The following is a 20,697-nucleotide window of genomic DNA, read 5'->3' as shown; positions in this document are numbered from 1 at the left end:
CTGTGGATGCCGAATCTCCACGGAAGTCAGTGTGTCCGGCAGCCTGGAGGAGCTGGGACTTGCTTTCGGCCAACACCAGCTTTGCAACCCCCGTTCCCGTTCTCAGCCTCACACAGGCCAGGCTCCTGCTCGCACCCAAGCCCAGCATTTCTGAAGCCTTGCTACGTGCCCTGCACGGACGTGCACGGGTACAGCGCGCCAGGCAGCCGCGCCCCACGGGCAGCCCGCGCCCCGCGCTGGCAGCGGCAGGCCTGTCTGAGCCAGGAAGGGGCAGCAGGAGCCACGGCGGCCAACGGCAACGGCAACGGCAACGGCAACGGCAACGGCAACGGCAACGGCAACGGCAACGGCAACGGCAACGGCCGCGCCGCCCCGGGACCGCCTCCCCTCCAGGCGGCACCAGCCCCGCGCCCCCGCCTCACACCGGGGCCGGGCCGAGCCCCCGCGCATGCGCGGCGCCCCCTCAGAGCAGCCACAAACCGGCGCCTGCGCGGCGCGGCCCGGCCCGCGGTGAGTGGAAGCGTCCGGCCGCGCGGTGCATTGTGGGCGGGATTGAGGAAGTAAAATGGCGGACCTGGCGAACGAAGGTAGGCGGGCGCTGGCGCTGCGCGGCGGGGCGGCCGCGGGGCTGCTCCGGCCCGGCTCTGCCGCCGCTCCCGGCCGCGGTCCGACCCCAGCCCGGCTCCGCGGCCCGCTCGCGGCAGCGCGGCCGGGCGTGCGCCCGCCCTCGGAAGCGTTCCCTCCCTGCGGCCTCTGTCGTGCCCCGGCCCCTGTGTGGCGAGCGGCCGGACAAAGGGAGCTGCGGGCCGGGTGCCCGCGGGGGTCCGGGGCGGCGGCGGCCCGGGGCCGCGCTGCGGGTGCCTCCCGCCGGGTGGCGGCTCCCGGGGGCGCCGGCGGTCCCCGGGCGCCGCGGAGCGGGGCAGCGAGCGCCGCGCTTCTGGGCCTGGGGCGGTCCTGGGCCGCTTTGTGTCCCAGTTCGTCCGGTTGCGTTTTGGGGTCATTGCCCGTGGTTTTAGGCCTGCTGTAAATATTTCCTTAACTTCCCCTCGTGTTAATCCCCCTTCTGGCTGAGGGGATAATAGAGGTGGTTACGTAAAACTAAGTGAGGTGTATTTATATATATGTGTGGTTTCGCGGAAAACCTCCGAAGTAAAGAAACGATGGTTTAACCCCTCTCTGAAGAGGGGTAGGAACACATGGGCTGTGCTATTGTAAGATTTGGGTGTTCTTCTGGGCGTATGGAATGTTGTGTAGGTGACAGTAGGCATCAACAGTTTGCCTTTGAGAATGACGAACTTCCTTCAGAGTCTCTGCAAAACCAAGTTTGCCCCAGCTGTCTGTTTCTCATCCCTTTTCTCAGCTACTGAAAGAGACGAAATGCTGGAAGGAGGCGAATGAAAGTGTGTGAGGCTCCTTCTTTAAGACTGCTCTTCCATTTGAGCTCTGTAACAGTGGCAATTACAGTTATGATATTAACATTAGACAACAGGAAGCAAGTGTCTGTTATAGGTGTAGCGTTTGAAGATGATGTCTGCAAGCAGCTGGCACATTATTACACTGAAGTTACTTCACGAGTCCCGTGCCGCAGTGTGTCTTGGGCTCCCAAGCTCAAGATGAGCTGACAGTGCCTGAAGAGGCACGATAAGTGGTGTCAGGAATGGTAGTAAATAGTCAAATGTGTAATGACTGCTTGTGAGAAACTTAAGGGCTGTATTTCCATACTGTTGTTATAATAACCTTACAGTAAGCTTTCAGGGCTTACTGTGTTCTTTCAGATCCACAAGTTTGGGAATAGCTGTCTTAAGTTGTGCAAGCCTCTTGCTTAACCTCCCGGTTCTAGTGGAAACATTAAGCTCCACAGTGAATTCCAAGTTAGCAGTGTTTATTGCATCTTTTGCTGCTGACTTCTTGTGTGTTCCTACCCCTGTCTCTGTACTGCTGCAGCACTGCGTAGGCTGCAGGGGGGAACTTTACTCTTTCATCTAATCTTCCTTTTTCTCTTTTTTCCTCTTCAGATCCTTTCCTGACCCCAGTGACTTCCCTCACCTACTAATCTCTAGTTTGTGCTCACAACTCCTTCCAGTTGTCATCTTCATCCTTTCCTTCTTCCAGTAAAGTGATACAAGCTTTCATAGGATCAAGCAAGATCTACTTGCTTCTGAACCATTGCCTCTCCTGCCCATCCCGATAGTACTGGCTGCTGTGTCTTGTGTTGAGTTTCTGTCCTCCGGTTCAATTTTGGAGCTGTCTGTTCTTTGTATACTGATGCAGGTACATGTATTTCCTGGCATCGTTCCCCTAAAAGTCAGTGGTCTCCATAGTTTTTCTCCTCACCTCTCTGAAACAGTGATATTCTCAGGTGACTTGGGTTGTTTTCTCCTCATTCTTAATCACATCAACCTATTTTTCCAGTACTGAGGTGAACGTTTTATTTCCTTGCGCCCAGGTATTTTCATTCAGATCTGTGAAGTGACCGTTCTGGTACTGGTGATTCTTTGATCTTCTGCTTCATATTGATCTTTTGTTTGAAGTGTTTGATAGCTAGATGGGCACGTTCACAAACCAAGCCTGGTTGAAAGGAAGCTCTTGGTATTCCTTAATCTTGATTGCTTTGTACACCAGTGCTGCCTCAACCCTACTTTGTTGTGAGGTGTGAAGCTCATTATTCTTTGGCACAAGTACCGAGAAAGAGGTTTCAGTAGTTTGTGCAGGTTGGGTTTGCTGAGCACATTTCAACATTGGCTTTTCTTGTCCGCTCATGCAAGTGAGACTTGCTTAGACTCTTACCTGTTTGATTACTGCAGCAAACCTTCTGGCCTTGGAAAGTGGGTTTGTTCAGCCTGTGTCCTTTCACCTTACTAATGCAAAGCTCTTGGAACCTGTCATTTTTACCATGGCACCCTTCTGTTGCAATTCTTTCATTGTTCTTTCCTTTTGCTTTTTCTGGTGGCTTTTCAAGTTCTGAAAGCTTTTAAAATGTTAATTTTCTGAAATTACCAGTTTGTAAGACTGAATTGCTGAAAAGGTGGAACTTCTGCAAAGAAACATGCCTTGTTTTGAGGTCATTAAGAGTAACAGAAAACAAAAAACCATTCTTTGTAGTGATCTTCCTTGGAAGAGACCAACCCCACAAGTGATAGGACAAGAGGAAATGGCCTCAAGCTGCACCAGGGCAGGTTTAGATGGAGCTGAGGAACAGTTCCTTCCCCAGAGGGTGCTCAGGCATTGGAACAGGCTGCCCAGGGCAGGGCTGCAGGCACCGTCCCTGCAAGTGTTCACACACTGTGTAGACGAGGCTTCAGTGCCATGGGTTAGTGGTGGCCTTGGCAGTGCTGGGGATGATCTTGAAGGTCTTTTCCAACCTCGTTGATTCTGTGATTCTAGACATTCTTTCCATTCTTGAAGACTAAATGTTGATGTGTTTACTTAGTGTCCTGCTAATATTTGAATTGATATGTCAAGAGGCAAGCAGACATGAACTTAAATGATGTAGAAAAGACTGGTTCTTCTGTAATAATATGCACGGGGTATTTAGGTTAAATTTTAGATGTGCAAATGTTGAAGATTTAGGACCTTTCTAAAGGTTTCAACGGTGATAAAATGCAAATGGAATCAAGTGTCAGATTTAGGTAACTGTTGTGGTTTAAACCGAACCACACAACTTGTTCACTCACTCCCCACACTTTTTCTCCCTCTTTCTTCCTGCCTCCCCCCCTCTCCCCGCTCCCGGAGGGATGGGGAGGGGAATTGAGAGAATGTAACTCCCACGGGCTGAGATGAGAACAGCCCAGTAACTAAGGTATAACACAAATCACTGCTGCTACCACCAGTGATAATAGTGATAAGAGAAAATAACAAGAGAAGAGAATACGATACCACTGCTGAACGAGTTCGATCCCCCAGAAGAGAGCCCGTTCCCCTCCGGGTAACTCCCAGTTACCTCCCTGGGCATGACGTGCTGTGGTATGGAATACCTCTTTGGCTAGCTTGGGTCAGGTGTCCTGCCTCTGCTTCCTCCCGGCCTCCCCTCATCCCAGGCAGAGCATGAGGCTCACAAAGTCCTTGGCCAGAATAGACATTACTCAACAACAATTAAAACCAATCGGTGTTATCAGCTCTCTGCCCAGGCTGGAAGTCAAAACACAGAGCTTGCACCAGCTACTAAGAAGGAGAAAAAACTGACTGCTACTGCTGAACCGAGGACAGTGACCTTTAAGAAAGGGCTATGTGGGTGTGAACAGCAAAACTCCCTTTGCGTTAATGCTTTATGGTGGGGAAGGAGAAAACCTTTGCCTGCAAAGTTGACGTGTTCAGTAACTACTGCTGCAAAGGGCTTTTCCTCCCAGTGTGCCCTTGTTTGGTCAAAGTATTGGTTTGAAATAGAGATCTGGAGGCAAAAGACAAAGAGCTTTTGGATATCACTTGTATTGATCTTCAAAAGGAAGAAGGAATGTTTGAAGAACGAGTCCTTTGATTATATGTTACCAGGAACTGGTGAAAACAATTTGGGTAACTGAGATGTAACTGCTTGAGGGATTCATTGCTGGTAAAAACATCTTGGAACAGAATGTTTTCATATTGGTCAGTAATGAGTGTGGTGGGAAAAAAACATTGATTTCTCTTTTTACAGAAAAACCTGCCATTGCTCCACCTGTCTTTGTATTTCAGAAGGATAAAGCACAGAAGGTAAGGAGATGTCGATACGGATTTTTCTTTGTTTTGTTCTGTCACTTTGGGTCTGCTGTTGAGGTAGCTGCCATGCCAGTTAGTAGAAATGCAGTTTGTTTGTGGCTCCCCAGGGGCTGTCATCACAGGAGACACAGCAAGTGTTAATTGTTAACTTTAGGTGTAAGCTGTGTGTTTACTGAGGTTAGGAGCTGCTCTGAGTGAGAAAGTGGGTGTATAGCAGGATGCTGGAGAGGAAATGTATAGCAGGATGCTTTGGACAAGGGCCTATAGGGATGGGACAAGGGGAATGGCTTGAACTTGCCAGAGGGGAGACTGAGATGAGCTCTTAGGCAGAAGCTCTTCCCTGTGAGGGTGCTGAGGCGCTGGCACAGGGTGCCCAGAGAAGCTGTGGCTGCCCCATCCCTGGCAGTGCTCAAGGCCAGGTTGGACACAGGGGCTTGGAGCACCCTGCTCCAGTGGAAGGGGTCCCTGCCCGTGGCAGGGGTTGAAACTGTGATTATGACACCTACACATGGCGTGTTCTGTTTGATTGCTAAGGCTGTTTTGCACAATCCCTGCACTCTTTTCTTGCACTAGCTTCCCCCTCTCCCCTCCACCAGAAATGGGCCATTTCAAGTAAACCCAGTGGCGAATGGATCGTCCTTACAAGGTACAAACAGCCGAAGGTGTCCGACTCTTGCTGAGTGACCTGCTGCAGACATTCTCCTATTTCCCCTTATTTTTGTTTTGAAGGTTAAAGTTTTCAGGGGTTAATATGTTGAAAATACAGCTGGTGAAGGTAGCCATGGACTTTAGGTCAGTTTTCTGTCCTTGTCTGTTACGGGGGCTGGCCAAGAGAACTGTGTGAGGACTTCAGGAAACCTGTGACATGTGGGCATTATCTTAGACTTGTTCCCAGGGCTGAAAGAAACGTAAGAATCAGAAATGCTGTTGGAGAATACATACAGGAATTCCTGGCTACACAAGAGCATCCTTTAAGTTCACTCCATACACTTAAATGTATGGGATAGTACTGTGATCAGGATAGAGCCTGGAACATCAAATACAGTATTAATGGGATTGGGCTCGTAGATAAGTGTGGAGAGGGCTGTGTTCCAGAACTGCTGTTCCCTATTCCAGAGCTGTTCATTCCCTGTGCTAAGTTTCAACGGTAGGATGCTGGTGAGTTCTATGTACTCTTCTATTCATGTAGTAGTGTTGGAGTTGCGGGGTAGTGTTGGACTAGGGACATGGTCCAGTTGTGTCAAGAGGTTTCACAACAAGATGAAGGTGCTAATGGTGCCCTGGTCACTTCCCATAGTGAAAGGAATCCATCCTAGGATTAGATCTTGCAGGAACAAGGGAAATTTTATCAGGGGAATCAGAAAAGATCAGGGCCATCAGAAAAGATCAGGACCATCAGAAAAGATGTGAAACCTGTACTGGAAGACCTGTTGAATGTTGTGATAGTTTGTGATGCTTCTTGGTTTGTTTCTAGCACTGTGGAACGTGCTGGGAGATTCCTTCCTGTAAAACTACTGTAGTGTTGGTTTATAGCATGCACTGGGAAAGGGCTTCCTCCTTTGCTTGAAGGAACGCAAGCCAGTTACATTGATCAGAAAGTGCTTTGGAATGAACTTACAACTAAAAGGCACGTGCATGAGGAACTTGATACGAATTTGAGCATTGTCACTTTGAGGTTTTCAGTATCTAGAAGCTGTGACTGTAATAATGGTTGCATGGTCTCTGGAGATGGTAGTGCTTGGGTATAGATTTTCAGGTCTCTTATTTGTAAATAAAATAAGTGGAATCTTACTTAATAGTATTTTGAGTGAAACTTAAGGTGCGTCTGTGTAAGTTGGAAACAATGCATTGCCAGGAATGAAAACCCCTTCAAAGTGACGATTAAAACATTCAGATGGATCCAAAGAGATTGAGATGTTCAGTGTGTGATTTTGTTTTGTCACTGTCGTGTGATTTCAGAGATCAGCAGATGGATCAAGTCCAGAAGATGGGGATGGTAAGAGACTTGTTTGTAAGATTAAATCCCACGAAATGACTCTCCAGGATTTTGTGCGTTTTCCTCTAATTGCCTTTATCCTGCAGAATCTGATCGAGAGGATGGGAGCTACTGCCCACCTGTAAAGCGGGAGAGAACGTCATCCTTAACTCAGTTCCCTCCTTCTCAGTCAGGTAAATGTTGCTACAGTATTATATATGATATATATGGGTTTCCTGCCCATATATATCATTGGGAGGTTTTGTCTCCAACAGATCATCTTGCATGAAGTCAAGTATGACAGGATTTACCAGCTTTTGTTTTTTATGAGGCTGTGGAAGAAGCTTAAGCATGATGAGATGAGAAAGGAAAGTCATCTCTGAACACTCTTATACCAGAAGATGCAGCACTTGCCTTTTGTGTTTAAGTTCTAGATTATTTTTTCTCATTTACCCCTTCCCTTTAATTCCATCTTCCCTCTTTTCATGATGGTCTGCCTTAACCTCAAACATGATGCAGGTTCATATAAGAAAAATTTCCCTACCCGTGTGAGAACTCTAACCCCCATCAAAAATTGAAGAGGTTTGGGCAGTGAAAGATTTTTCTGCAAACAAAGGCCATTGAATGCTGACAGCAATATTCAAAGGAACCTTTATGGAAGTTGTGGGGGAAGATGTCCCTGCCTGTGGCAAGGAGTTGGAACTGGATGAACTTTAAAGTCCTTTCCAACCCATGATTTCAACTAAGATGATGGAAACAAAGTAGTGGATTCTCCAGATGTGCCCCGAGCACTGACATCTCTTAACTAAAACAATTCTTGCCCAAAGCTGAAAGTGTCTGTGAAGAGAGAAGCGTAAATTCTAGAGAACATTCCTGTGAGTGAATACAAATATCAAGCAGTACCATTCCCAGTGTGTGAACTGCAAGAATTCACCCCTGGCCTTCCCAGCAGTTGTGCTGCTGCCTATACACAGCACAGGCAGTGATCATTCTCTCTTGCATCTGCAAGGTAGGGAATGTATTGAATCCTCTCTCCTTTAAAAGGAATGGGAGAAAAGGAAGAGACTAAAACAACTTACACATGACCTGAGACTTTGCCCTGGCAGCAGAGTAACTAAGAAAAAGGTAGCTTTTTTCACATGAAGTTGTTGGGAAGTGACGTGATCACAGCAAATCTAAAGAATTCTGTTGACTTCTTCAATTTAACAGCAGAAGATTAAAAGCTGAAACTACAAATGTATGAAAACTTACAGATAGGAATTATTTTGTTAAACATATCTGTCAACTTCTTTGGGCTTTACTGAATTTGGTAACACAGACCGCAGAAGTCGGAGTACATGGATGGTTGCTGGGGGCTTAAGCCACAGCAGACAGTGATAAGACTGCTGACGTGAGTGGGGAAGAATAATGTGCCTGTAATACTGGCTTAGTTCAGAAGAAATTAAAAACGAAAGTGAACAAGACAAATGACTGGAAAACTGTTCGCAGTTTCCAGCTTTGATGTGTCTGGGAACAGAGTTAAAATTCAGATAAAATACACACTTTCTTTTTCCTTGACTGCAGTAACAAAGAACAACGTTTTTATGCCATCAAGCTTCTGTGAACCCTCTACAGGCAACTCTGACTCGGAACCAGGTGAGCTTTCCTATTTCTCTGCTTTTGCTCAGCAAACTGCTGTCAGTCTGTCACAAGCCAAAGTACCATAATCTGTGGTGATGTTCAGCCGTGATCTGTGAACTGCTTCTTTTGTTAATCCCTCCTGTTCTGTAACTTGGTTTTGCTGTTATTGTTGTGTGGAATCCCTGCCTGGTTTGGGTTGGAAGGGACCTTAAAGTTCCTCCAGCTCCAACCCCTGCCACGGGCAGGGACCCCTTCCACTGGAGCAGCTTGCTCCAAGCCCCTGTGTCCAGCCTGGCCTTGAGCACTGCCAGGGATGGGGCAGCCACAGCTTCTCTGGGCACCCTGTGCCAGCGCCTCAGCACCCTCACAGGGAAGAGCTTTTGCCTAAGAGCTCATCTCAGTCTCGCCTCTGGCAGGTTAAAACCATTCCCCTTGGCCTGTCCCTACAGGCCCTTGGCCAAAGCTCCTCCCTAGGTTTCTTGTTGTCCTGTTATCCTTGTCCTGTCCTGTTAGGACATTGTTATCTTATGCTTAAATGGCAGGAGAATAAGTAAGATGGGAAGGTGCTGAGTGCAGCCATTATGCCCATAAGAGGAAACATTTATAATTACACCTTGTAAGTTCTTGGGAACTCATTTTGTAATAGCTGTGGGTTTATGAATATGATTTCTTGAGATTTTTTTTTTTCTACCTAAAAGCTTCAAGTGTAGTGAGTGCAAACAAAGGAATTTCATTTCCCTTCCTACTGTAAAAGCGAATGGAATGGCGAGAAATGAATACTACCAATTAAGCACAACTGAATTGATGATAATTAGCAGTTGGGTGCTTATTAGCAGCTGTCATGTTCAGTCGTAGTGTTGGTTCTTTCTTCAGTTTGATTCTCACTTAGAACCTCTATTACCTCGATGAATTCCTTCAGACAAAACTCCGTTTCTCGTGTGAAAAGGATCTGTTTCAGGTTTCCACTGAAAAACCAGTTTGGAGGGGGTTTTGTTGCAGCAGCTCTTGTTTCTGTCTTTGTGCATTTGCTGTGATGATTCCTGGAAATCCAGACTTCTTTTGGAAGACAGGAATTTGTTCTTTGGAAATCTCCTAATGACTTTGGATACTCATAAAACTTGTAGGTTATTAGAGTGGGGAAAACAGGAAGAATTGTGACTTGCAGTGTACGTAGTGTGTTACAGCTATGGCCTTTTGGGTTTGTATTTTGCTTCCAGAGGAAAAGAGCAGTGGATTCCGACTGAAGCCCCCAATCCTTATCCATGGTCAGGCCCCCAGTGCGGGTGAGTTCAATCTGTTCTGCAGCAGTACAAAGAAACCAGTTCAAGCATTTCATGTATTTAGGAGTTTCCTCAAACTGCTGCTGTAAGTGGAAGGCAGAAAAGTCTTCCATTCTCCACAGTGGTTATGCCCATATCCAGTGTGTAATGTGCACAGACACAGCCTGACTTTGGCTTGGGTCAGGACTGTGCTTCTGAAACATGTCAGAGCTTTGTGTGCCTTGATTCGATCCTTAGAGTAGTGCTGGGCTTCCTGCACCAATACCTGGAAATCTCTTCATTAGGAGGAGAGGAGGAGACTTGGAAGGTGTAGCTGAGTAATGTGTCAGTGCATAAATAGGATTGCTTGAGTACTGTTCACTTCCCTTACATTTTGGCTTGTATTTCTGAGTTAGTCATAAACTCTCTTCTGTGCTTTCCTGGGTATGGTAGAGAATATACACTGAAGTGTTGTTTTTTTTTTAGGCTAGGAAGTTGTCTTCTCTACTTGGGACTAATTCTGTTTTGAGTGAGAGATGGGAAAGGAGGAGGCGGAAGCTTTTTTAATGTCTGCTTTTCCATTGTATGCTCTGTTGGAAGCGGTTACAGAAGAGATGAGCTGAAGCTGAGTTTTTCAACTTTAAAGCTTTATAGCTCTTGAAAACCCTTTGTACTTGCAGGTCTCCCCAGCCAGAAGCCCAAGGAGCAGCAGCGCAGTGTGCTACGTCCAGCAGTATTACAGGCACCACAGCCAAAAGCTTTCTCACAGATGGGTAAATAACACTTTTGCTTTCTAAAGTACCACAAAGGGAGAACAAAACCCCCCAAATCTCCTTAGTGCAGCAGTTTGTTTTACTCGGCATCTGTCTGTGTTGTGCTGCATTTCTCCTTTCAGGAGAGCAACATCGTAGATGTGAGGTGGGTGGGGAAATGGCTGGCAGGCTGCACCCAGTGGCTGGTGGTGAACAGCTTCTTCAACTGGGGAGGTGTCACCAGTGGGGTCCCCCAGGAATCGATATTGGGCCCAGTGCTGTTCAATGTCTTCATAAGTGATCTGGATGATAGGATCAAATGTACCCTGATGAAGTTTGCCAATGACACCAAACCGAGTGGGGAAGTGGACACTTTGGAAGGTAGAGGCACCCTGCAGGGTGGCCTGGACAGGCTGGAAGAGTGGGCTCCCAAGATGAAGTGACTTCTTGCTGACCTGGGTTTCTGCATGTGGACTTTTGATTCAGATAAGAATCGCTGAATTGTGGTCCTTGTAAATACTAGGGGAACTCTGTATTTTACATTGCAGTGTTTCATGGCCTTAAGAAAACAGCATGCTGTTGGCTACAGAAAACTTGTAGGACAATGTAAGTATGTAGAGAACTTACAGAATTTTCTCATTCCCTATTCCAGTTCTCAGCAGCGGCACCAATGGTGTGAATATCCCACCAGATTCCGCAGCCACATCAGAATCGCTAAGTAATGCCACACTGAAGAGTTCTGACTCTGAAGACAAGGTGAGTTGCAGGAGTGCTGGAAGGACACTCAAGGTGACAGGCTTCAAAATAGTATTCTCTGAACAAAGTCTATTTGTTTAGGAATATGAGTGCAGTTCCAGCAGTGATAGCCTCCTTCTCTATCCATACCATGGGAGTGCGTTTTAGGTGTAGTATTAGATTTTGTACTAATAGTGTACTATTTTTATCTTTACTAAATGCAACAGAGATTTACTGAATCCAGTCTAGGATGTTTTTTCATACCGATTTTTGCCCGTTACTGCTTCTGTTGTCATTGTTTCCTTATAGTCCTTCTGACTTTGTCTAATCTTGCTGTAAAATCTTAACTGCTGCTTGAGAGCAACCTGCTCTAGTGGAAGGTGTTGCTGCTTGTGCAGGAGGTTGGAACTGGAGGAGCTTTAAGGTTGCTTCCAGCCCAAACCGTTCTGTTATTTGGCGCAGTCAAACGTTGAACCAGGCTCCCAAACTGGAAAGCTTGGTAACATCCTTGGATTTTTTTTAAGACTTGACTGTAGGAGGTCTCGGGTAGCCTAGCATTGATGCTGCTTTGAGCACAGTTTGGACGTAGGGATTGTTAGAGATCCCCTGGAACTTCAGCTATCCTGTGGTTCGTTAAGGAAGATGATTTTAAACAACAGGATTTTAAAAGCGAAAATCGCCTTGTAGCTCTGGAGATATTATTACAGGTTTGTCATTGGAAATGACTGTGACTCACAGTGTCATAACGTGGCTTTTGTTGGAAGAAACTCAAGGCTAAAGCTTTGCATTTCTTTTCTTTAGGCAGGAGAATGTCAGAAAAAAGAGTCTAACAACACTTCAGATGATGACAGCTGTGAGAAGGCAGAACTAAATGCACAGCAAGCGTTTGTATTTGGGCAAAACTTAAGAGATAGAGTTAAGGTACACATGTGTTTGTTATCTTGACTAAGAGTTGATGTCTTTGAGGATGAGCAGCAGTAGAACTGATCATTTGATGGCATGAGCATTACACACTGTTTCTGAAGTATTTTGAAGCCACCCTATACAGAGGGGTTAAAACCTTCCTGTATTTAAACAAAATGAAAAGCTGTGAACACAGTTTGGTTTGGCTGTTTGGTAAAACTGGTTTTCCAGACATTTAATAAATGAATTAATAATGTTCATTAGCATAAGAAGCTCATAGGTAACAAGCTCTGTGCAGTCTATTGTTTTCTCTTACCTTTTGGGTCAGAATTAAGTTGAAGTGTGTTCCTAAATTGCTCCCATAAAACTAAGAGTTCACATAAAAGGTGAGATAAGGAAAACAGGGCAGCCTGGGCTCAAACCTGTGCATGGAGTGATTCAGCTGTATTTTAGCACCTCTTGTTGAAGACAGGGTTTCACAGATTTCCTGGCATAACGAGAGCTATACCAGGTCATGGGTTTATATTGCTTTATTGTAGACAGTGCTTGGGGCTGGAACTTTGTCTTGAAAGTACGAGCTGGGAAGTTTGTGGTCAGTAGTTCAGACTGTCAATGTCTCCTCCTTCTGCTCCTAGCTGGGGGATGAAAGCGATGAAGCTGCTGATGTGCCCAACGCCGGCCTTCACGCGACAGACACACCTTCTGCAACAAATTATTTTCTACAGTACATCAGTTCCAGGTGAGACTCCAGGGGAAGCTGGAGGACACTTATTCTGTGTTCAGGATGATTTGTGATTGTGCTGTTTGGGTGCAGGGCTTATACTGGGTCAGTGGGATCCCAGGCTTCTGGAGAATGAGGTGGCAAACTTCAGATGTGAGGGAACCCTCAAGGGAGATGCATGTGACACCACTTGCTTGACCACAGCCTCACCAAAGCCTCTTCAGAAAACGAACAAGCATAAGACAAGAGAAGTTTTCTCATGAATGAATAGAAAGAAACAGTGATGGAATTAATTGGAGCTACCAGTAGAATCCTGTACAGATTGGTGCTTCAGTCTGCTCTAGTGGAAGGTGTCCCTGCCCGTGGCAAGGGGGTTGGAACTGGATGAGCTTTAAGGTCCCTTCCAACCCAAACCATTCCATGATTCTGTGAACAGTAACTTAAGTGTTCTCAGTCTGTAAAATAAAACAACCACTGCTGTCCTTCCTAAATGGGATTTAAACTCTGTTCATAAAAGTGCCAATTGGGAGGAGGATGCTTATTCTATAAGGAAGATGTGAGGGCTGAGATTTGATTGTGAAACTTCTTGGTGAGCAAAGTATTGGAGATAGTCCAGCAAGAGACAGTATTTATCCCTCCTGTCTTTAAGTGGCTTAGTTTAAATTCTTTCTGAGAAAATTGACCTAAGACCCTCTAGTAATTCACATTTGTGCACGTAAATACTGTTTGGAAGTACATTGTATGATCAAACAATAAGCCCTCACTTAGCATTCAGTATGGCTTAATGTGGAGCTAGATATCTAAAGGGAAGATACATACAGTGACAAAACCATCTGCCATCATTCTGAGAGGATTCTCATTCTGTAAAACCAGGACATGGTCTCGTGTTACTAAGCTGAAATCATTTTTGCTGCTGTTTCTGTGTCAACCAGTACTTAAAGCCAGCGACAGTCACTCACTTACTGAGGAATTCTATCAGAAGATAAATGGGTATTTCCTGACTTCTAAAACCTATTTTGCTGGGGGGGTGGGTTTGTTTGCTGTTGTTTTTTTTGTTTTCCTCCAGTGTAGAGAACTCTACAAACAGTGCAGATGCATCTAGCAACAAGTTTGTCTTTGGCCAGAACATGAGTGAACGAGTCCTAGTGAGTATCCACAGTGAATGGAATGCTCTAGGTCTGTGAGGAGTCTGTGTTCTGGATTCTCACTCGGGGATTTTGAGAACCTTTAATTATACTCATCACTGGAGCATGGCTTTCTTTCAGTGGTTTTCCCTTGTAGGTAATTCCCTTTTGTGAGTGCAGTGCGGGGTTTTCGTTGTGAGTACTGGCTGCAGCAGCAGTGTCCTCCGGGATTTCCCTGCTGACCTCTACTGGTGTAAGGAGCTTGAGTGCCCTCTAGGAGTCCATGTGGTTCTCAAGTCCAAGCACTTTAAGGCACAGTTTGCTTTAAATGGCTTCTTCAGCATAACTATTTGGGTGTTTTATGTTCTCTGTCCTCCAAATGGAGAAAAGTTCAGTTCCATGATCTCTCAGTGATGGGATTCCAAGGCCAGCAGCCTCAGTACTGAGGTGTGATTCAGAAAACTGTTCATGATGTACTATCCAAAGGTACAACTTCCAGTGCCTTACTGTTTCCTGCTGTTGTTTTTATTGCTATGCTGGTCTAAAAGGGAAACATTGAATGCTGTGTACTCATCCCCATGTAACCCCTGAGCAGGGAGTTCAGCCAGGGATGCACCAGGTTGAACTGTAGCTGAAATTCCTTTGCTTTATTGAGCATAACTTCATAATAAGGGTGGAAATTTGGTTTCAGTTCAAGGAAGAATAATCTGAACCGTGTTCAGGTCAGGCTCCATTCAGCTCTTTGGCGGGGGAAATGGGATAGCTGTTACTGTGAGAGCATGTCATCTGTGGGGTGGTTCTTGGGCCATATGGGTGATGAGCACTAGGGCTTCCCTCAGTGACCAATCACTAGCTTTGTTCTGCAGAATCAGTGTATGCTTTCTGCCTTCTGTTTACCCCCTCCTCTCTTTGCAACAGAGTCCACCGAAATCAAATGAAGGTAGTACAGAGAGTAATAAGGAGAATGCTGCTACAGAGTCTGGGTCTGAATCCTCTTCTCAGGAAGCCACACCAGAGAAAGGTGAAAAACAAAATACTGCTTTAGGAATGGTAGTTACTCCTTGTTTAAATGTCCTGTTAGTTTATAAAAACATTTTTATGTTGCCTTTACTGTCTCCTGTAACACAGCCTCAGGGTGGGAGGTGATGTGCTGGACGCTACAGATTCTCTTGTCCTTTTGGCTTTAATGTTAAACATGTACAGGCTACACTGTCTCTTTCATGGTTGTTCTGCAGTACTGGGACTACAGCAGATTGAAAGTAGAGGGAGTTACAGAACAGGCACTTGGACCTACAGAGTGTGGAAGAAATGTGGCAAACTTCTTTCCAGCTTCCAGTGACTGAATGTCTGAGTTCAATGTACATTAGATTGATTGGGTGCACCAAATGGGTTGCTTAAACCAAGAGCTGTTTGCTGGATTTTAGACTGTTGGGACTCTTCAGATTGGCAAGATTTTCTGGAAAGCTTGGGTTTTCTCCAGCAAACTGCTTCCAAGCCAAACTAAAAGTGGAAAATGAATGGTGCTGGACATGGGTGGGCCCAACTGCAGAGCTGGTGGCAGTGTCGGGACTGCTGGAGCACCTACAGATAGATGTCTGTGTGATAGGAAAGGTTTTGAAACACTGTCTGCAGGGACAAGAGCTGTCACTAATGTCGCTCTCCTGTCCTTTGTGTCTTCTGCTTAAAAGCCAAGCTTTAATTTGTGCTGTATATTTCAGTCCTGTCTCTACTACTCTGTTAACGTGTGTGTTCTGTGCTTTATTGCTTCACATTCTGGTGTACTTGTGCGAGACCTTTACCCATCTCACAAACGTGCTAATCCTTCTCCAACTTTCAAAATGTTGTTCAGCAAATAATATTTCCGAGTCCCTGGCAGAGTCTGCAGCAGCCTACACTAAAGCAACAGCAAGGAAGTGTTTGTTAGCAAAGGTCGAAGTGATCACCGGGGAGGAAGCTGAAAGCAATGTGTTACAGGTAAGCAAAGGATAATGTTGAGGAGCTTTGGGTTTAGGGGGAGTCATCCGGATGGATGCACACCAGCTGATTCCCTGCAGCTCAGCCACCCCCTATATCTCTAATGGATTTTCTTGTGTTAAAATGCAACCTTTTGATGTTTATTAATCAGAGCCTTGCTTTGTTGTTTCTTGATTTCCTCTTTCTGAAGAAATGTTCATGTTTGGGCTATCCAAATCTTAAGCATACTCTCCTGAATCCATCATAGCTTCTATCTTAGAATGGTTTGGGTAGGAAAATGACTGACTGATGTAAGCCTACTGACCCTTCACCAGTCTCATATCACAATAAGTTTCCTCTGTGAAAGTTTGTACCTTACCTGAAATAGTTCTTGTTGCTTGCTCTTGAATGTGGGTATTCTTTAAGAGTCTATAGCTTCTGTTAATAAAACTTTTATGAAACCAGTCAGCCTATTTTGAGGAACTGCTTGCAAAAGAGAGGATGACTGCCTTGCTTTACACAGCTTATAGACAGCTAAAATTCCAATATGAAATCTGAACCTTTTTAACCAACCGTAGGTGACTAAATAGGAATTACGTTATTCCAATTGACCACTATGCTACAGAGAGATTTCCTGTTACAGATTCAGTGCAAGCTGTTTGTGTTTGATAAAAACTCCCAGTCTTGGGTGGAAAGAGGTCGAGGACTTCTGAGACTCAATGATATGGCCTCGACAGATGATGGAACGTTACAGTCTCGGCTGGGTAAGAGGAACCAGGGGAAATGAGGTACTGGATGACAGTCAGTGCTATTTTCATAGGATGTTTCCATGACGTGCAGCAGCATCTACTTTAGTTATGTCTTAGCTACTGAAACTCAGAAGCAGTTTGGACCTTTTCTCTTGTTTCAATTTGACACTTTTTTCCAAAGGGAGTATTTCTCCTAATGTAGCAAATGTGCCAGTCGCTTCTTTTTCTTTATAAAAGCAAGCTCCATTTAGCAACTACAATATTTGCCTAGAAATTCGTGGTAACGTTCTTCAGATCTGGGCTCTCTGCCCTTTGGAATGGGGTGCTTGTGGAGGGGAGGTCTCTTTGAATAGAGCACTACAGTTCAGACTGGCAGGAACGTGCATTAGCCTGAGATTAGCTCAGATTCAAGCACTGAATGTTGTATTAACATGTAAGGCTTTTGGCTCAGTATCTTTAGACATGACTGCTAATTGTTAATAGCCTATGTTCTTCTGATTAACAGCTGTGACAAGATTTGTGTTTTAAGGGCTTTCCCTTGCTATTCTTTGTAAAGACACGTAAATGGTCCCACAATAGAAAGCCATCTTGGCTGTTTTGAGCTTCATGTTGTGTCTTTTTCCACCTAACTGATCTTGTTCATTGGCTTTAGTGATGAGGACTCAGGGGAGTCTCAGGTTAATCTTAAATACCAAGCTCTGGGCTCAGATGCAGATCGATAAAGCCAGCGAGAAGAGCATCCGGATCACTGCGATGGATACAGAGGACCAGGGAGTTAAAGTTTTTCTTATATCAGTGAGTATTGGTTTTTCTTTACAAGACAAACTTTGTAATTCAAGAACTTGTTAGCATAAGCTTTGGAGGTGTCAGAAAAGCTGTGTGACTCCTGGGTAAAGAGCTTCTCTACAGTCAGCTGCATATGTGAGCTAGAGTTGGTGCTGAGCAGAGAGGAGCAGACCCTCGCCATCACAGTTCAGTCCATCGAGCATCTTCCTATGTCTACCACAACCCATTCTGACCTAGTGTGGGAAACCCTCCATTAGAAAACTGAGTAGATAGTGAAATTGGGCACAAGTGGTGTGGATTCCATAAGCAATGTTTTCTTCTTCTGTAATTCTTTGCATCTTTTTCTTGCTTCTAAACCCATGTAGGCAAGCTCTAAAGACACAGGGCAGCTCTATGCTGCATTGCACCATCGGATCCTGGCCTTGCGGAGTAGAGTGGAACAAGAGCAAGAAGTGAAGAATGTAGCACCTGAGCCAGAGGTAACGCAATCAAACGAGGAAGACAGTGATGATGACGTCATTGCACCTTCAGGATCAGTGGGAAGTGGTAAGCAAGAAACATAACAGAGCTTTTTGGTTTCCGTACATTTTTCTCTGTCCTCTCTGTAACTGTATTAGAGATGTGCTTCTGGCTTGTTACTGTGCTTTGCTTTCCTATGGCTTAGAACATCCAGCCTTTGACAGAGACCAGTCCTCCATCCTGATTCACTGCAGGGGGGGGGAAAAAGAAGGAATGAGTATGAACAAAAGCAGTGGGTGGATTAAAGAGGCTGGAAACTTGCGCTTTTAGGCTCTGGGATGCTACTGGAATCCCCAAATGAGATAGATTAGTCAAGAGCATAGAATTCTGTAGTGGACAGAACTCCATCTGGAGAAAGAAGATGTAAGGCAGGCAGAAGGGGACCTCGACAGTTCTCATCTGTCCTTAAAATCCTAAATCTGAGACTACTGTGGGCTTCTCAGGTAGGGTCTCTTGTTGTAAAGCAAGAAACAAGATATTTCTTATGACAAAGAACTTTCTTTGTTTCAGGTCCTAATGATGAAGGTGATGGGCAGAATGTTGGCAGCACATAGCAGACGTGAGCCCCTCTGCTTGCAAGGCTGCTATGAACACCATCTTGCAGGCACCTCCTGATCCCCCAGGCCAGCTGTTCTTTCAGGCAGTGTTGAAGGCTCCAGGACTTAAGAACTGTGCATCCCTGTTCTGTTTGTTTGGTTTTTTGGTCTGGATCAGTAGATTCCACACAGAAAAAAGCAGACTTGGAAACTACCTGAATGTGGTTTGGGACGTGAAAGCTCATCATATTGATGAGCCAAAAAGAAAACACAAAAAACACAAAACAAAACCCAACAAAACCCCAGCCATTTCCCCTCTTCCTTGTAATTGAAATGGCACATTACAGCTTGTCACAGCTTTTCAGTGGGACCTTTTGACTGTTTCTTCAGTAGTTCATGTCTTGCAGGCCTCCGAGATAGAACTTTTCGACACGGTTCCAACTTGAATTCTGCTTTTGGAGCCCCTCCTCCCCCTTAGGAGTTTCTGCCACCTGCAGGGAAACTGTGTCCTCACCAGTTCACTGACTGCCCTTTTGGGTTCATTCTCTTTTTGGACTGCAGATGAGGCAGAGGATGGTGTTTTCCCTTTCAATTCCAGCGTAGGTTGTGGGCACCGGTGTTCCCTGTCTGGTGGGTTTGTAAACAGAGAGAAACAAAACATTGTGCTTCACCAGGAAAGGCTGGTTTTTAATGCAGTAACGAGAGACTTCAGAGTCTGCAGGATTCTGCTAATTCCTTTTCTTTCTTCCCATTTCATTATTATTATTTGGGGGTTTATATTGTGGTGATACCTTTTTTTTTTTTTAATTTTAGTTTTTTCGATAAGATGCTCTTGTGTGTTGAGAAAGTGAAACTATTGTTTTGTACTGTTCTTTTCTGTTCCTATTTAAGGGAGAGCTAAGCCACTATATATAATAGATGTTGCATACAATTTTTTCTTAGGAAATAATATGTTTCTGTGGCTACAGTGAAGTGGAGGAGGCAAACAGATTACACCTTCAGGAAAGCTGAGGAGGAAACAGCAGTTTAGCCCTTGGAAGAATAAACCAGGCTCATGTAATGAGCTCTGCCAGCCATTCAAGTAAACCTGTACTCTAAAGCAGCTCTCATTTAATGGCTTGATTCAACAAGCCATGGAAGCACTTGCCTGATTTACCTACATGTGAATAATCTTCCTGAAGTCAATGCAACTATTCATGCTTAAAGTTGAGTACATTTTTCAATACCTTGCTGGATTAACGGCCTTAAATAGAAACTTCTAACCCTTCCTGTCCCCTGTTCTGTTTCCTGAAGTCTTGCAGCATGAAGAAAAAGGTAATATTGCCAGCTTTGAATAGTTTGGGCTGAAGGATATTGTATTCTGTTCCACCAAAATAAAAGCAAGAATGTGTTTTCCTGTGTGTAATTCTGAAGTACTCCTACTGTAACCATAGCTCACTTTTTGCTTTGGATGTTTTCTCAGCAGTTGGGCCTTTTGTGTGAAAGTTGAGCTCTATTTTGTTATTAAAACACAAGGTATATTCTTGTCCAGCAAAGTTGGAACTTGGGCCTCACTAAAACCAGTGACCAGGTCACTTAGAACAATTTGAGCAATGTATAAGTTATTTCCATTATAAATAGTCTACTGGTAGATAATTTCTCGCTTGCTCCTTCTCCTGTAGGCTGAGGAGATCTAAAATGCACCATTTCTAAGAGCATGAAAGAGGAAGGAGCATTTAATGTAGCATGCCTTGAAAAAGAAGGCCCAGGTTGTAGCAGAAAAGTGACTGAAACTCTCCAACTAGGAAAGTGGTCCTTGCTGCCTGTCTTAACGCAACACCTTTTTGTTCACTGGGAGTCAAGATCATGTTTCTGCCTGTTACCTGTTGTTAACCATTGCTGGAGACAAGCTGTTGGGGCAGGGGGGTGCTTTGTCCTTCCTCATTGAAGGAACATCTTGGATTACTGTGAAGGGGGCTAATGAGGAGCTGTGCTGCTGCACTGGGGGCTCTCTGCATTGTCTGCTCGTGCCTTTTGGCGTAATTTGTTTCCTTCTTGGAGTGATGGGGTTTGTTAACCATGCACAAAGCTGTTGATGCACCCATCCCCTGCAGCTCACACCAGAAGCAGAGCATGGCTTTTAATACCCACACAATTGTGTCTGTATCACAAGGACTGGGGAACTTCTGCATTTTCAGATAAGAGATCTGCATATTGATCTTGGATCTTTTTCCACTCCGATACTCGGATTTTAACTGCTCTCTTTAAATAGCCTGGCAGCATAAAGAAAATGAGAAGGGTTCTTGGTTAGCAGAGCCTGGTGTTATTTCCTGATCCCAAACCCCATGGGGTCTATGCAGAGTCTCACTTTGAGGTGCTTTATGTAAACCAAAA

The 20,697-nt window shown here is 45.1% G+C and overlaps 1 protein-coding gene across 4 annotated transcripts; it reads left to right on the top strand.

The window, feature by feature from the left end:
• The first annotated feature begins 487 nt into the window (after positions 1–487).
• On the top strand, positions 488–19,729 carry RANBP3 (RAN binding protein 3). Of its 4 annotated transcripts, XM_065699579.1 has the most exons (17): positions 488–587; positions 4,631–4,686; positions 6,652–6,688; positions 6,775–6,861; positions 8,231–8,302; positions 9,505–9,570; positions 10,227–10,319; positions 10,951–11,054; positions 11,835–11,954; positions 12,572–12,675; positions 13,724–13,802; positions 14,700–14,802; positions 15,631–15,755; positions 16,378–16,498; positions 17,136–17,278; positions 17,635–17,815; positions 18,299–19,729. In XM_065699579.1, the coding sequence occupies exons 1-17, from the start codon at positions 566–568 to the stop codon at positions 18,340–18,342; spliced, it is 1,557 nt and encodes a 518-aa protein (XP_065555651.1). In that variant the 5' UTR covers positions 488–565; the 3' UTR covers positions 18,343–19,729. The 4 variants fall into 4 exon arrangements, with proteins under 4 accessions (XP_065555651.1, XP_065555653.1, XP_065555654.1 ...); XM_065699581.1 differs by lacking the exon at positions 9,505–9,570; XM_065699582.1 differs by lacking the exon at positions 11,835–11,954.
• Positions 19,730–20,697: the final 968 nt, after the last annotated feature.

Source organism: Lathamus discolor, chromosome 21, assembly GCF_037157495.1.
Source record: "Lathamus discolor isolate bLatDis1 chromosome 21, bLatDis1.hap1, whole genome shotgun sequence".
Classification (NCBI taxonomy): domain Eukaryota; kingdom Metazoa; phylum Chordata; class Aves; order Psittaciformes; family Psittacidae; genus Lathamus; species Lathamus discolor.
The sequence above is the reverse complement of the archived record's forward strand: the minus strand, read 5'-3'. Positions and strand labels throughout refer to the sequence as shown.